Source organism: Podarcis erhardii, assembly GCF_964252035.2.
Source record: "Podarcis erhardii genome assembly, chromosome: 11".
Lineage (NCBI taxonomy): Eukaryota > Metazoa > Chordata > Lepidosauria > Squamata > Lacertidae > Podarcis > Podarcis erhardii.
The window spans coordinates 41,895,702-41,910,445 of record NC_138501.1 but is presented as its reverse complement, the minus strand read 5'-3'; the positions used below and the strand labels follow the sequence as shown (position 1 = coordinate 41,910,445).

The 14,744-nt window shown below is 40.9% G+C and overlaps 1 protein-coding gene across 1 annotated transcript in view; it reads right to left on the bottom strand.

Annotated features, from left to right (window-relative positions):
• Positions 1-1,491: 1,491 nt before the first annotated feature.
• Positions 1,492-14,744, bottom strand: part of MTMR12 (myotubularin related protein 12) — a 38,568-nt gene continuing 25,315 nt past the window's right edge. The window contains exons 11-16 of the mRNA XM_081881435.1: positions 14,560-14,638; positions 13,279-13,349; positions 7,561-7,733; positions 6,935-7,102; positions 5,752-5,913; positions 1,492-4,231 (exon numbers count right to left, since the gene is read on the bottom strand). Of these exons, the coding sequence (XP_081737561.1) occupies positions 3,659-4,231; positions 5,752-5,913; positions 6,935-7,102; positions 7,561-7,733; positions 13,279-13,349; positions 14,560-14,638 (1,226 nt within the window). The 3' untranslated portion in view covers positions 1,492-3,658. The remainder of the gene's footprint in view (positions 4,232-5,751; positions 5,914-6,934; positions 7,103-7,560; positions 7,734-13,278; positions 13,350-14,559; positions 14,639-14,744) is intronic.

The window sequence follows — 14,744 nt, the reverse complement described above, 5'->3', positions numbered from 1 at the left end:
ATAAATATACAATAAATATATATATATATTCCAAACTAAGCTAATCCACCTCAGCCTTTACAAAATCAGCTCTTCATTTAATTCATCTTAATATAACAGGAGTCTAGTGAGTTAGGTCTTGTAACACTGAGTACTTAAAGTGACCTTTATTTCCAAATCCACATTTTGATATGAGTTGGGGGGTGCCTGATTGCCCTAAATTCCTGGATTTAGTAAATGTTAGAATTTAATGAATCTTTGGAGTTAAATGAAGTTAGACCCAGCTCCCTGTGTTAATGAAATCCCCATAGCAGAGAACAAAGACAGTGAGATGACATAAGCAAAGCAGAGACTTGTATGACAGTCGGCAAATGGGAAGAGCCCTGCCCTGAGCCAGTTACAGACAGAGTTTAGAATTTCAGTGGTGGTGCTGTGACTTAGAGAGAAAAAGTGGCTGTCTGTTGAATGCAGCAAGCTACAAAGTCAAAGCCATGGCTAGCCAATTGAAAAGTCCTGCTGTTAGGAGCAAACACCTCAACAGAAAACCCTCAACACACCCCTTTTCATCAGAAATGGAGGGTACTAGCAGCCCCATTGCTGAGCAGGGGCTGCAGGAGCTTTTCCTCCCCTGATGTAAAGAGGTGGGGGACATGCTTCCAGTGCTCCCCCCCGTCCTCCTTCAAATGGTAGATCCAGATTGCTGCAAAGCTGCTGGGATGCTCCCCACTCACTTCTGCACCTTCCAAGTTAGGAGGCTTTGGTCTCATTTTTGCTCATGGTCCTGCTGGTGTAGCTAGTAGGACAGTGGCACAGGACACAAATATTCTGGAGCAAGCTAAAAAACACATTTATTTGTCCGATCATTTGGGACTTAAAAGGATTTGAAGCAGATGTCTGCTAAGCTGATTACTGTGGCTGTGTTGAAAAGTTCTTTTCAATTGTTGTGGCTTTTAAACATCATTTCATAGTACTGTGTGCATTAGCTGCTCTGTGCTCCTGTTCAGAGGAAGGGCAGAGTACAAAAATAAAATAATAAATCATGGTTACCTGGCGGCAGGGCCAAATGTGACTGTATAGAGCGTAACTGTTGAGGCCTGTAGATCGGGGGACCTGGCCTGCCAGCATAGATCAAATTGTGCTCCAACATCTGGAAGGCTACAGGCTCCCCATCCCTGCTGTACATGGCAGTGAGTTACATGCATTCAAAGGTATGACTACGTAGAAGGCAAGTTTTGTATGGATCTGCACTTCTGCTGTTATCAGGAATCCTGAAACCAATGGTAAGGTTGCTGCATCCATTAGTACCGCAAAATACTAGAGCCAGGGATTCCCCAACTTGTGTCTCCAGCTGTTTCTGAACTACAACTCCCATCATCCCTAGTTATCAGGACCAGTGAGTGAGGGTGATGGGAAAAAACTGTCCAAAAACTGCTGGAGACCCAAGTTGGGGAAACCCTGGGCTAGACAATGCAAACAGCTTAATCGTTGAGATTGACAAAGACACTTTTCAAGTTAAAATAGTAAAAGTACACTTTATTAAACAAATACATTTGTCCAAATAGTCCATTAAAGTAAACAGGAAGTTTTTTTTTCCTTTAGTACTGTTAATGCTAAGCTTGTATTCAGTGTAAAACTGGGAGGTATAAAACAGAATACCAGAAAATTCAGTATAGTGAATTAAATTTGTTTCCATCCACAGTGGTGTGTTCTGATCATATCAATACCATACTCGTTCCTATTAGAATGGAGCAGTTCCATAAGCCATTATAAAAATCCCTCCATATCCATGAGTTTCCTATATACACAATACTTGACAGCTTAAATATAAATACATTTCCACGACCAATATATTACAACTGTTTAGCTGTCAAAGGAATTGCTTTTTTTTAAAAAAAAACAACCTTTCCATCGTTAGTGTTTTTCACCCAAAGTGAACTCAAAATCATAATCAAGTAGCTATAAAATGTACAGCCTGTACTAATTGGAGAGAAACTCCTGTATAAATGCTAAATAAATTTGAAGAAACAAAAGTGTGCAATGCTAGCTTTCGGAAGGCTCATATACGAATAGAATTATTGTGTTTTAAGAATACTGAAAGCTCAAGGAGCTTACAGTAGCAAAATGCATAAGGCAACATAGATTCTGAGGTTTCCATTTGGCATTCATCTATACCAGGGTAGCTCTAAGTTGTAGACAGCTCCAGATGTTGTCTACAACTCCCATTATCCACAGCTTAGGCTGATGAGATTTGGAGTTCAATGACATCTGGAGAGCCACAGGCTAGCTACCCTGATTTACACCAATTCATTATCCACTCTTTTGGAAGTCTAATCTTAGCTCCCAATACAACATAAAAAACAAGCAGGTATAGCACACTGGGATATACTCCAAGGCAATGCTTTAAAATTGTACCTAGAATCTCATTGGGCTAGTACAATAACCACTTGTGCACTGTCATATCCATGAAGCTCCAGCCCTCGAAGGAGGAAGGGTTACTAAGAGCCAATTCTATCTTGTGGGCTACTTCTGGATTTATGTACATTAAGACTTTACCCTCTTGACTTTTCAAAGCCTCTATTTCAGAGCTGAATTATCTGCTTGGTATAGGCAGACAAAACTTAATAAGCAGTTTTCATATGGCTTTTGTAACTGAGGTACTGTTGTAACAACATCCAGCAATTCAACTCCAATGCATAAACTTTACATTCATAGCTATCTTTAATGTCACGTTTATATAAAATAGCAATACTGGATGACAAATCCAGTTTCAAAGCTGAATATAGCTCTTTAGTTGCCTTTCCTAAAGTAAGGACTTAAGATTCAGTGCAAGCTACTGGCGCTAGTGAGGAAGATCAACATGAGCACCCTATGCAATCTGGAAGAAAAAGTCTGGCTTATTGCCATCTTTTAAGTTCTACCCCATCTTGTACTTGGTAGTGTGTGTTCCAGACGTCACACACCAAGGCGGCAGGATAATAACATGATGGAAACAAAAGAAGACTGGCACAAGAGATTGTTATCTTAAGTTACTGAAAACTAAGACACTTATTAAGATACAGCAATGAACTATTATTCTGCAGATCATGGATGATAAGAACAAGTAGGATGAATGAGAGAAACACCTAGTATTTCTCTAGTTGGGAGTTTTTAAAAGGCAGGTATGACCCTGTCAAGTTCATTAAAAACAAAAAAACAAAACATGGCACCTGATTCTTCTTAGAAACGCCGGGGGGGGTGTCTTTCAAACAGCACATGTTTTTCTATGCATTGTAAGATGTGCCTGGAAGACACTGTTACCTGACTAGGACATTTTTTAATTCTGGTGGATATTTCTGAGACCACCACCCCTTTATGTTCCAACAAGAAGTTTATTATGATTTTGAGAGTGCCCCAACACCGTAACTCTTTCCATGATTGAGCAACTAATTTGTATTTTACTTTATTTTTCAACTGGGCCCTTTGCAACACAGCTATGTATCTCCCATGCTTATGGAAAGAACTAATTAAAATGCTTGATCAAAACTCATGTAGAAAATATTGCGGGTGCTCAAGTGATGAAATCTTCATATGCTAAAAGCTTCATCGGGCAGAAGGGAAAGCTACTGCCAGGAAACCAATTTTATGTTTGGAGAGAAGTGTGCCAGTACTTTCATTTCTGTTTGTGAGCATAAGCCTCACATCAAACATCCCCTAAATCAACATACTCATCATCTCTCCTAGCCAAGTCCTCACCTTCCAAATCTTTCCAGGTGCTCGTAGGTAAAACTGGCTTGAGGGAATGTCTTTGAAGCCCAGCAAATGGAAATAAAGCAGACAGGCGAGCAGGATTTCTCTGGAAGGGAGACTCTGCTGCAGCGCCCTCCTCTGAGAGACTCTGGCTGCGTTGTTCATCCATTTGCCTCTGCAAACCTTGCACATCCTCCATCACATCCCAGACTTTTGTTGCAGTGGCAACTGTACCACCACTGGGCAGCTGAGCTTCAGGGATCCATCGCAAGTATCTCTGCGCCCACACTTTGATTTCTGGTCCTTCTAAGCGTGGCAGCAGGATTCCATGGAGATCAGCAGGTTTGGAGTGCCAACTCTCATAAAATTCTCTGGAGGTATTCTGCAGTTCATCGGCAGATGTTATCAGCCTGCTGATCCTTTTGCCAAGGAGGTTTTTTATTAACTGGTCCGTTTCTTCCTTAAAAAACCCTCTTTTGGGGGACGGTTTTGTTTGTGTCAGTGGTAAGGAAAGCTGCCGTTGATGCTTTTTGTAAAAAAAAAAAGAAGAAAAAGAAGAAAAAAGGATGAACATAGGCAATAGTTTAGTTTAAGACAGATTTAAGTTGCATTTTAACAGCTATCATAGCCTACAACTTACCAGTGTTTTGGTAAAAAAATAGCTAAACAGCTAAAGCACAACACATTGCTCAGTCAAGTAAGAAAGTTGCTGAGAATATCAACCATCTCTTCTCAACTGAGATAGTGTTTTGAGAGAGGAGTGAAATTAGAATTAAATTTAGTTAACTAACAAAAACATTTAATGGGTCAGTAAGTCAAGACACTGCCCCTCCTCAGAAAACAGGATAATTGGCCACATCTTTGAAAGTTTTTACAAGTTATTGAAAAACTGCCTAAATCTGCTCAGCAAAACAGTTGCAGATTTCAGATGCATACCAGTCAGGCAACTCACTAAACCCCCTGTTGCAGTTCAAAAAAGGATTACATCCTTTCCCATCAAATTGTGAAAGAATTCACCTAGCATGCTTAAGACTGCAAATCCTTTAGTGGTTCTCAAATGAAAAATTATTTGAGGGCACATACAAAATATACTGATGTATACTTTTTAATTAAATAACTATTTGCATTTTAAGTTTTTTGTTATGAGTTAATTTCAAAGTTAATCCCAAAGACCAGAAAATGACTATGTGATGCAGCGGTAGACGCTGTGGGTTAAACCACTGAGCCTCTTGGGCTTGCCGATCAGAAGGTCAGCGGTTCGAATCCCAGCGACGGGGTGAGCTCCCGTTGTTCGGTCCCTGCTCCTGCCAATCTAACAGTTCGAAAGCACAAAGTGCAAGTAGATAAATAGGTACTGCTCCAGAGGGAAGGTAAACGACGTTTCCGTGCGCTGCTCTGGTTTGCCAGAAGCGGCTTAGTCATGCTGGCCACATGACCGGAAGCTGTATGTCGGCTCCCTTGGCCAATAAAGCAAGATGAGTGCTGCAACCCCTGAGTCATCTGCAACTGGACCCAATGGTCACGGGTCCCTTTACCTAATCATATGTTAACACTATTTTACTTAGCTTTAACAAAAAAAATTCCTTCCAGTAGCACCTTAAAGACCAACTAAGTGAGTTCTTGGTATGAGCTTTCGTGTGCATGCACACTTCTTCAGTATCTGAAGAAGTGTGCATGCACACGAAAGCTCATACCAAGAACTGACTTAGTTGGTCTTTAAGGTGCTACTGGAAGGAATTTTTTTTGTTTTGACTATGGCAGACCAACACGGCTACCTATCTGTAACTGTTACTTAGCTTTATATGGTTAACTCATAGCAATCAATTAAGGCAGCAAATCATGGCAATGACTGACATATCTGATGCTGAAAATAATGAAGCAAGGTAAGCTGTAAACCTTGCTTTTGATATTGGCACTGAGAAAACTATCTGCAGAAATCCACAGGTTGTACCTTAACAGTGGGTGACACAAGTCATCAGCCACTGTTTATTTACGTAAGGCAGAAAAATGATATAGAGTTTTGAGGGTAAGAGTTGGACACCTTACCTTGAATCGTGTGGGTTTTTTCTGAATCTTATCTTGTTTTGGCTTCTCAGCATAAAGAGGATTATTCAGCAAGGCTTGTGCCTCAGGTCCAAACTGCACAGACCAGTCCCAAACGTGAAGATAACTAAGTTTGGTGCCTTCTGTATTAAGGCTTCCTCCATACTATCAAAGAAAAACAGACAAGAATTAGAATCTCGAATATATTTCTAATAAGCATCAGTTCATACCAGCTCTTTACTGTAACATCTTTACTTCAGAAATTTCAGCTCCCTCAACCACCTCTCTGGTCTGTGTAGACTTAGCAGGATTTGAACACATTTCTCAACATGGCATTGTATAACTTCACTGTACCAAGCATATCTGTACACCTATTCTAGCCGCACAGAAAATCCACTTGATCCAGGACATGGTCTGAAGGAGTATGACATAGTCATGGGTTATCTAAAGTTAAACAGCTCTGGTCAGTCTGGATGGGAGACTACCTGGGAATCCCATGCTACCTCAAATAGTATGAGGAGGGAAAGGGTGGATACGTAAATAAATAATTTCTTCAGCCATTGATTTTTAAAGACTTAAGTGGTAATATTGCACTCAAGTATAACCTTCCTCCAAAGAAGGACCCAGTTAGATCACAATTCTTTTGAAACTGTGGCAGAGGAACAACTTTCAAGGTATCTTGTTCACATCCATCCTTGAAAAGTGACACTCTCAGGATTCCTATAGCTCATGAAAGCACTGAAGGAGAGAATTGCGCCCCCCCCCTCTGAATAGGACAGAAGGTAGTTTGCTTCAATCATACTGACATCTGTGCAATACAAGACAGATACTACACCGTGTCTGTACAGATTCCAAAATTTTTGTTCTCTTTTTTATATGAAGAGTAACCTTCATGGCTGCAAAGAGTTGAAAGTATGTGAGCAATGTCTGGTGAGGTATCAGAAGCCAGAGAAGGGGTGAAAAGGTTTCCAGCAGAAAGAGGCAGTGATTCAACACACTGCACAACTTTATATACCGCTGTTAGAATGGGTTATACACAGAAACAAAACAAAAACACTAGCATTTGTACATTATAGAAACAAGGCTTTTATTGGCACTTGATTGTACTGCTGTCATAAATCCAAAGAGAATTCAGCTGCACCAAGACAACCCATCTGTAATTCCCCACAGCCCCCAGTGTTCATACCCTGGTAGTGTCTCTTTGATGCGGAGAATTGAAGAAGAAGGTGCTAAATATTGGTATGTACAGACTATCCGACAAGACAGTTAGGTAAGTCTCTGTAAATTCAAAGGCTAGTGAATACTGTTGAACCAACTGCCATACACAATCCAAGAACAACAAGAAAAGTGGTGCCTAAAAGGGAAAAAAACAGACATTATACAATAGATTACGTGGGGTATTTGATGCATTGAGTTCACCAAGACTGAACCTACCCAAGGGGGTATTCCATGTGATACCCTTTCCTCATTGACCTTTGTCAACTTAAGTATGGCTGGTGGGGATGAGAACGAGTTATTTTTTAAATTGTGGGTCTTGGCCTGGCCTAGTCTCATACCCATTTCTGAAGGGTTTCTAAAGGCCATGTTACATAGGCAGGCTCCTTATTTAGGGCTCTTAAGGTAGAGAGTTCCACCATACTGTACTATCATTTTGCTAAAGTCCAAATTAAGTTACTTCAAAAACATACTACGCTGTTACTGTTGAATAGCTGAATGCAGTATTTCCATTATGATTCTCAGCCTTCCCCCTTTAATACCATCCTAGAGGATATGGTTTTGCTCAAAGACTTCAAGAATTTCATTTTGTCATACCTCCTCTCTATCAGTTTGCCACAGATGGTTACACCGATCCAGAAAAGCATGTCCTCCCATGATCCATTCTTTTTGAATAAGACTCTGAAATCCCAGCTTAGTTCTGCAGTGTGCATCCATCATAACTTGAACCAGGCAGGAGATTACACAACACAAGTCAGAAGCATTCTCTTCTGAAGAGTAAAAAGAAATGGAAGCATTTGAGACACGACAAATCCTTTTATAAACACTTGAAGGAACTGTATAAATTGCAAAAATTAACAGTTCCTACTTAAAACTTGGTACCTACAATAAAGGATTGGCCAAATCAGGATTCTTGACAAATGGGGTTTACTGAACCCCCCCAACTCTGCACCTTTCTATTAAGAGACCTTTTACCTCAAACTGACCAAGAATAGCATAGCGTAGCATAGTGTGACTAGATGTAGTAGTAGTAACCAAAATACAGGCGCCACACACGCATATGTGAAAATCATGTAAGTGGGGAACACCCTTTATGTTTCCTGTTTGCTGATCTCTTCTCCAATCCATATAAAAAATAGTGTACCCAAAATATCCACAACTGGAACTGAAACTTTGGGGGCGGCTGGAGGCTGGAAGACATGCAGAAAAGTGGTGCTGCACATCAGCTGTTAGGCAAGGAGGCTGAGCAGTGTAAACAAAGCCCTGTTGGTCCTCCAGTCTCTTTTCCACCTTCACTAAAGTCCAATTATGGCTCTGAGAAGAGTCTCCTCATGAGCCAAATGTATTCTCCAGCTCTCTCCTTCCATTTCCCAGTATGAATTAAATTATTTATTCCCCATCACTGCCCATATACATGGTTGCACACAAGTTGATCATGCATAAGTGGAAGGATGCCTGTATTGCTTTCTCAGAAACACAGTACTTCGGCTATTTTTACTTCATAGTCCTTTGGGTGAAATTTCATATTCACTAGTAGAACAAATTTCAGATGTTTCCCTTTCATTCTTGATTATGTCAACTAGGGGTATAGATTCCCAAAGCAGTGCACAGAAACTATTTCACAGTGGTCAAGGCAAACCCCAGCACCACAGATCACAGTAAGATTTCATAACACAAAGCTGAAGAACCTCGTACAATGTTCTAAATGCTGCATGTGGAAAGAACACAACTGTGTGCAGGGTGCAGGATTAAAGAAGCAAGTTTGGAAAGATTGCATAATGTTTTCACCAAAGAGAAAGCTACTTAAAAGTAGCCAGTTTTGAGCTTGCTTAGTGTAGGGGTGGGTGAATCAGTCCATTTCTGGCCTGTGTCAGTTTTCCATGTGTTCATTCATAAGTCTGTTCTAGCCTGTTTGTGCAATAATCCAATGTTTAAGTGTGCCAAATATGTATTTAAATACATATTTTATCTCCATGCATGCATTTCTAAACACCTTTTATCCCAAAGTGGGCATTTTACTGCAATCCTTAAGCCAATAAATCTGGCAAAATTCAGAGAAGAGTGATAATTATGTCAATGCACTTAATTGTTGGGGAGTTGGTTTGCTTAAAAATGCAGACAGGGTGAATGTTCCCAGCCCTAGCTGAATGGCACAGTTACCAATTAGCCACAGTGCTAAATGCCAGCCTCCCTAATCTACCCATCTGTCGGCTAACCAACAGTACTCTACTCACAGGTGGAGAAAAATGGGACAGCAGAAAACAGGGTCTTCACTGAAAGAAGGAAAATAAGGAGATGAGACAGAAGGAAGATGCAGGTGTCCAGCCAAAATAAAATCTCAAATATGCTAAAGTGATTTCCAACTAAGCCGACATTTCAGGATGTAAGGAGGTTACTTAGTAAAAAGCCACAGTAAAGACCCCATAGGCATGCATACATCTACAGTGGTACCTCGGGTTAAGAACTTAATTCGTTCTGGAAGTCTGTTCTTAACCTGAAACTGTTCTTAACCTGAAGCACCACTTTAGCTAATGGGGCCTCCTGCTGCCGCTGCGCCACAATTTCTGTTCTCATCCTGAAGCAAAGTTCTTAACCCGAGGTACTATTTCTGGGTTAGCGGAGTCTGTAACCTGAGGTACCACTGTATCCAAGATTTACAGACCCAACTTCCACAAGGGTGCTTATTCTGTTTCCTCTAAAACTAGTTACACCAATGATTTTCAACCAGTGTGCCATAGCACCCTAGGGTGTCTTGAATGATGGTCAGGGGTGCTGCGGGCAACACTGGCCTCTGTCCCTCCTTGTGTGGCTGGCTGTTGCAGCAGCCCTGGCTACAAGCTTCCCAAGCAAATGGTGCCTCTGGGAGGCAGCTCTCTTTAGGGCAGGGAGGGCAGCTCAGAGACCAGGGGCAGCAGCAGAGGCGGCCCAGAGGACTCCCATGGAGAGGGAAGAGGAGAGAAGGATGAGAAAATACTCCACAAGGGAGGGTGTTTGAAAAAGGGTGAGAGACTGCCAGCCCTGCAAGCAAGGAATGACATAACTGGGCTCCTGAACCCCACAGGGGTGCCAGATAAAACGTGTAGTTGGTCAAGGAAGCCATGGACTCAAAAAGGTTGAAAACCTCCGAGTTACACTATCAGGAAATGAAGCATCAACCCAATGAAAGAGTCCAGTGACCACTTACAGAGAGGGCTTATCCCATTTCTTCAGTGCATGACATATATACCTCAAATTCTTGGTACAAAAATCTTCCAGGGAAGAACAGATAAAATATGAGGAAACTAAGGCACATAATGTTTCCCCATAAACCATAATTTCACTCAATATGGTTTATAGAGCTAGAGCAAACTTGGATCCCTAAGTAGTACCACTTTGCTTATCCAGGGACTGCAGGTGGGCTTTTCAGTAGAAAGGACTGGCCAGTAACAGTAGGGCAGCCCTGCTCACCTGCCTCCCAAATACTGAGCATGACTGCTGGTTCCTGAAACAGGGGGGGGGGGGGAAAGCTCAGCACAGTTGAGGAGCCAATCCAATACTCCTACCACCACACTGTGCTGAGCTCCTTCACCTTGCAGTTCTCCCTCTCAGGAACTGGCAGCAACACTATGTTCAGGAGGCAGTGGAGCAATGTTGCTCTGCTTGCACAGCTCTCGCCACCTGCCACGAGGCTGAAAACTGCAGACTGTAGAACAATGGGATCCTGATCTCACCAACTATGCTACATGGAAAGCTACCTTTGAAACTGAAAAGTAAAAAATCCTACAGGGAATCCTACAATTCAAGGAGTGCTTAATTCTGTTTTATATGCTACACTTTATTGTAAATGAGCTGGTGAGAAATAGTAAGACCTACAGCTCAATCCTACGCATGTTTAGCCAAAACATAAACCTTACTGAGTTGAATGGTAACTCCAACGCAAATGATTATAGGATTGCACTAAGGCATTTAGTGAATCAAAGCTTGCTCTTTGAAATCTTAGCTGCTTAATAAATGAGACCCATTTCAGCAAGACTCTAGGAAAATAAAATTTAAAAATTCCTTCCAGTAGCACCTTAGAGACCAACTGAGTTTGTTATTGGTATGAGCTTTTGTGTGCATGCACACTTCTTCAGATACATGCATGAACTATTTGTTTTGACTACGGCAGACCAACACGGCTACCTACCTGTATCTAGGAAAAGAGTTGGCGAAGACCATGAATGGTAAATACGTGCTAGTGGAAAACACTTCTGCATGTGTGACCTTAGGCACACAAATTTTCAGACTTTTCTATCTAGTGCAGCCCCTCCCACACCCCTTAAAAATGCACCTTTGGGAGTTATGGAACAAAAGAGTTGTGAGAATCAACCACCTTGCCTCACAAAAGCAAAAGCACTTTTCAATAGCCCAAAGCCATCTCTGAAAACAACCAATGGCCTCTTGGTCACTTACCAGAGTTTATATCACGCCATGTAAGCATGCATTTCCTCCCTACCATTAATACTTCTGCCTAAACTAGACTTGAGATATACAGTGGTGCCTCGCAAGTCTCTTCGTCTTGCGGTTTTTTCGTCTTGCGAAGCAACTCCATTAGCGGCTTAGCGCTATTAGCAGCTTAGCGGCTATTAGCGGCTTAGCGGCAAAGTGGCTATTAACGGCTTAGCGACTTAGAAAAAGGGAGGGGGGCGAAAAAAAATTGCAAGACTTGCAAGACGTTTTCATCTTGCAAAGCAAGCCCATAGAGAAATTCGTCTTGCGAAGCGCCTCGAAAAACGGAAAACCCTTTCGTCTAGCGGGTTTTTCGTCTTGCGAGGCATTCGTCTTGCGGGGCACCACAGTACTGCCACAGACATTATGCACAGTCAATATTAATAGTAGTTAGGGCTGTGGTTTGAATTATGTGTCACAAGACCTATGAATTAGCAGTTCCACCTGGCTGCAGCAAAGGGGGGAAAAGGCAGCAGGCCATCTACAATCCCTTGGAGTAATTCCCAAAGCCCTTCCTTACACAGAACCAACTCCTTCAGTAGCCATCTCACCTGGCCAGACATTTAATGCAACTAAGAAATACTGCCAGAGTTTGTTCTCTATTTTTATCCCATCTCTTTTGCATAAAGCATATTACATTATAAGCCAGCAGGCAGGGACTGTTTTCTTAACCTTGTACAGTGGTACCTCGGGTTAAGTACTTAATTCGTTCTGGAGGTCCATTCTTAACCTGAAACTGTTCTTAACCTGAAGCACCACTTTAGCTAATGGGGCCTCCAGCTGCTGCCGTGCTGCCGGAGCCCGATTTCTGTTCTCATCCTGAAGCAAAGTTCTTAACCTGAAGCACTATTTCTGGGTTAGCGGAGTGTGTAACTGGAAGCGTATGTAACCCGAGGTACCACTGTACAATATCCAGAAATCCTAGGAGTTTAGCAAATAATCTAACTGTCAAAATGACTGAACCAACTTCTAGAAAAGATTACCAAACATATAAGCAAACTTGTAATGCACTGTGTTGTAAAAGCTTTATACAAAGTGTATCATCCCAAGTGTGAAATGCACTCTTCTCCCACAAGGATCTGCAAAATCAGCACCTGCACTGTGGAAATTAAGCATTTTGCATGCCCATTTGACAGCCCATGCTGTATACTTCAGAGTAAACTTCAACTGCAATACCCATAGAGTAAGCTCTGCAAGCACCAAAACAATTAGTTGTAAACAACTATTTTGGGAAGTGAGCATACTCTGGGCTCCCCCTGAGACGATTTTGACCTGTTCTCTTTTGGTGGGGAGGAAGTCACCATGAGATCTTAAAACTGCTCATGGCAAATTAATGCCCAAGCACCTACAGCACAGCTTCACGAGAAGACCTGCAAATAAATCTGGGTGCCATCCAAAGCTAAGGTCTTTATTTTATTAATTTCAGCAAGAAACCATCTACCACTGAAATCAGTGGTCCTTCAATTCACTGCTTTGGCTTGATTGTGCTCCAAACATACTGCAGAGTAACGCTCAAAACCCCTCGCTTACGATCTTCTGAATACATTTAACATATGAAGTGTACTCAGCTGTAGACCTTAAATATTCAACTCTTCCTCTTTGAATAATCCCCTTGCCTGCCAAGGCTATGTGTCAGGTGTCAACTAGAGAAGGGATTGCAACAGCAGCATAGCTACTGTCCAACCCTACAACTTTTAATAATTCCAGGGCAACTCTAAATATAGAATGCGGTTCATGAAACTCAACTCCTTTCTTCACATATGTTTGAGAACTACTCTACAATTCAGCTACTTAGAGCAGAGCAGCTATGTGGAAGGCACACTGGAAAGAAGGATGTATACAACTTACCTATAAGGAGAACATTTGTATTCTCTGCTTCTAGCAAATCGATAATCTCTACTGCTTTTCTCAGACATCTCCTAGAACATGAATACAATGCTTTAGCACATCTGACAAGCATCTCCCACTTCTGTACCCATTTTGGCTGATTCCAGACACAATAAACAGGCCCTATAGTTGATTTTTCTCACTACAATGGAAAAGAATTAAACATTTTTTAAAAGAGGAATAAAGGGCATTTTTCTATTTTTCTAACCTCCTTCTAAAATGGGCCACAGACTTACATACCAGACTGGTATATCAGTACCCCTTATTTCCTACACTAAACCAATAATCTTATGTCTCCTGTTGAATTGGCCTGACTTAATCCTCCTTTATAGCTTGATGAAACAATCTGTTCACAACAAATGCTATTTTTAACATTGATATAGTTTGTATTTTAGCCAAACACTCCTGTATTATTTAGGTTTTGGCAATATATGTGTAAATATAAATATAAAATATAAATATATATGCGCTTTCCAAAGATAACAATTCTTTATATTTGATGTGGTTTTATTAGATGTTACTAACATTATTTTGCTTGATAACAGTAAACACTTTACTAACATTATTAAAGAAGATGCAGTGCATTTGGTGCATATGAGTTATCAAACCTTTTCATTAAGTTGGCTATTTTGTGGAATGTAGTCTTGTTTTTCTTTGATAACAGAGGAAAAAAATTCTAACCTGTCTCCTTCAAAGGAAACATTGGGTATAAATCCTTCCTTCGAGCACCCCTCATTCTTTCATTTGGGAAGCTCATATCACTTTGCTGCCCAATTCTAGCCTTGCTGATTCAGGCAATAATGATTTAGTTTCTCAGCTCTGCATCAATAATCAATATTTTAGATTTGTAATGCTAGTATTTTACAAGGTTTTTATGCTTTCTTTCCTGTAATAAGGAAATGTGTTTTTTATGTGCCTGAAGACTCATCCTTGAAAATTAAAATTATGTGTTCTAATATGAAAGGGGACCAACTCTGTCCCTTAATGCTGCTGTAGAGGGAATTGAAGTGGGAAAATTAACTCTCAGACTCAGCATCTGCTACATGAATGGAACAAAATTGTCACATTAACTTAAATGGAAGCCTTAATTATGATATGAAGTCCATAAAGCCATTGTGTTATTGTTTGGTCTTATACAGGTGATTACATCTTGGAGCTAATTCAGATTAAGTTTGGCATTGCTAGCTTAGTACGGCATTAACTTTCTAAGATGCACTACAGTTGAAGCAGGGTTTCACCAACCTGACGATTTCTAGCCAATTTGTACTCTCCAATAATGAAAACCATTTCACATCAGTATCCCAGAAGTCTGTACTGTTATCTGTAAAAAGAAGAGAAATTGTTTTTAGTTATTTCTGGTGGCAACTCAAGTACTTTACATCAAAAGAACAGAAGATTTCAAAAGGCACAATGATATTTGAGATATG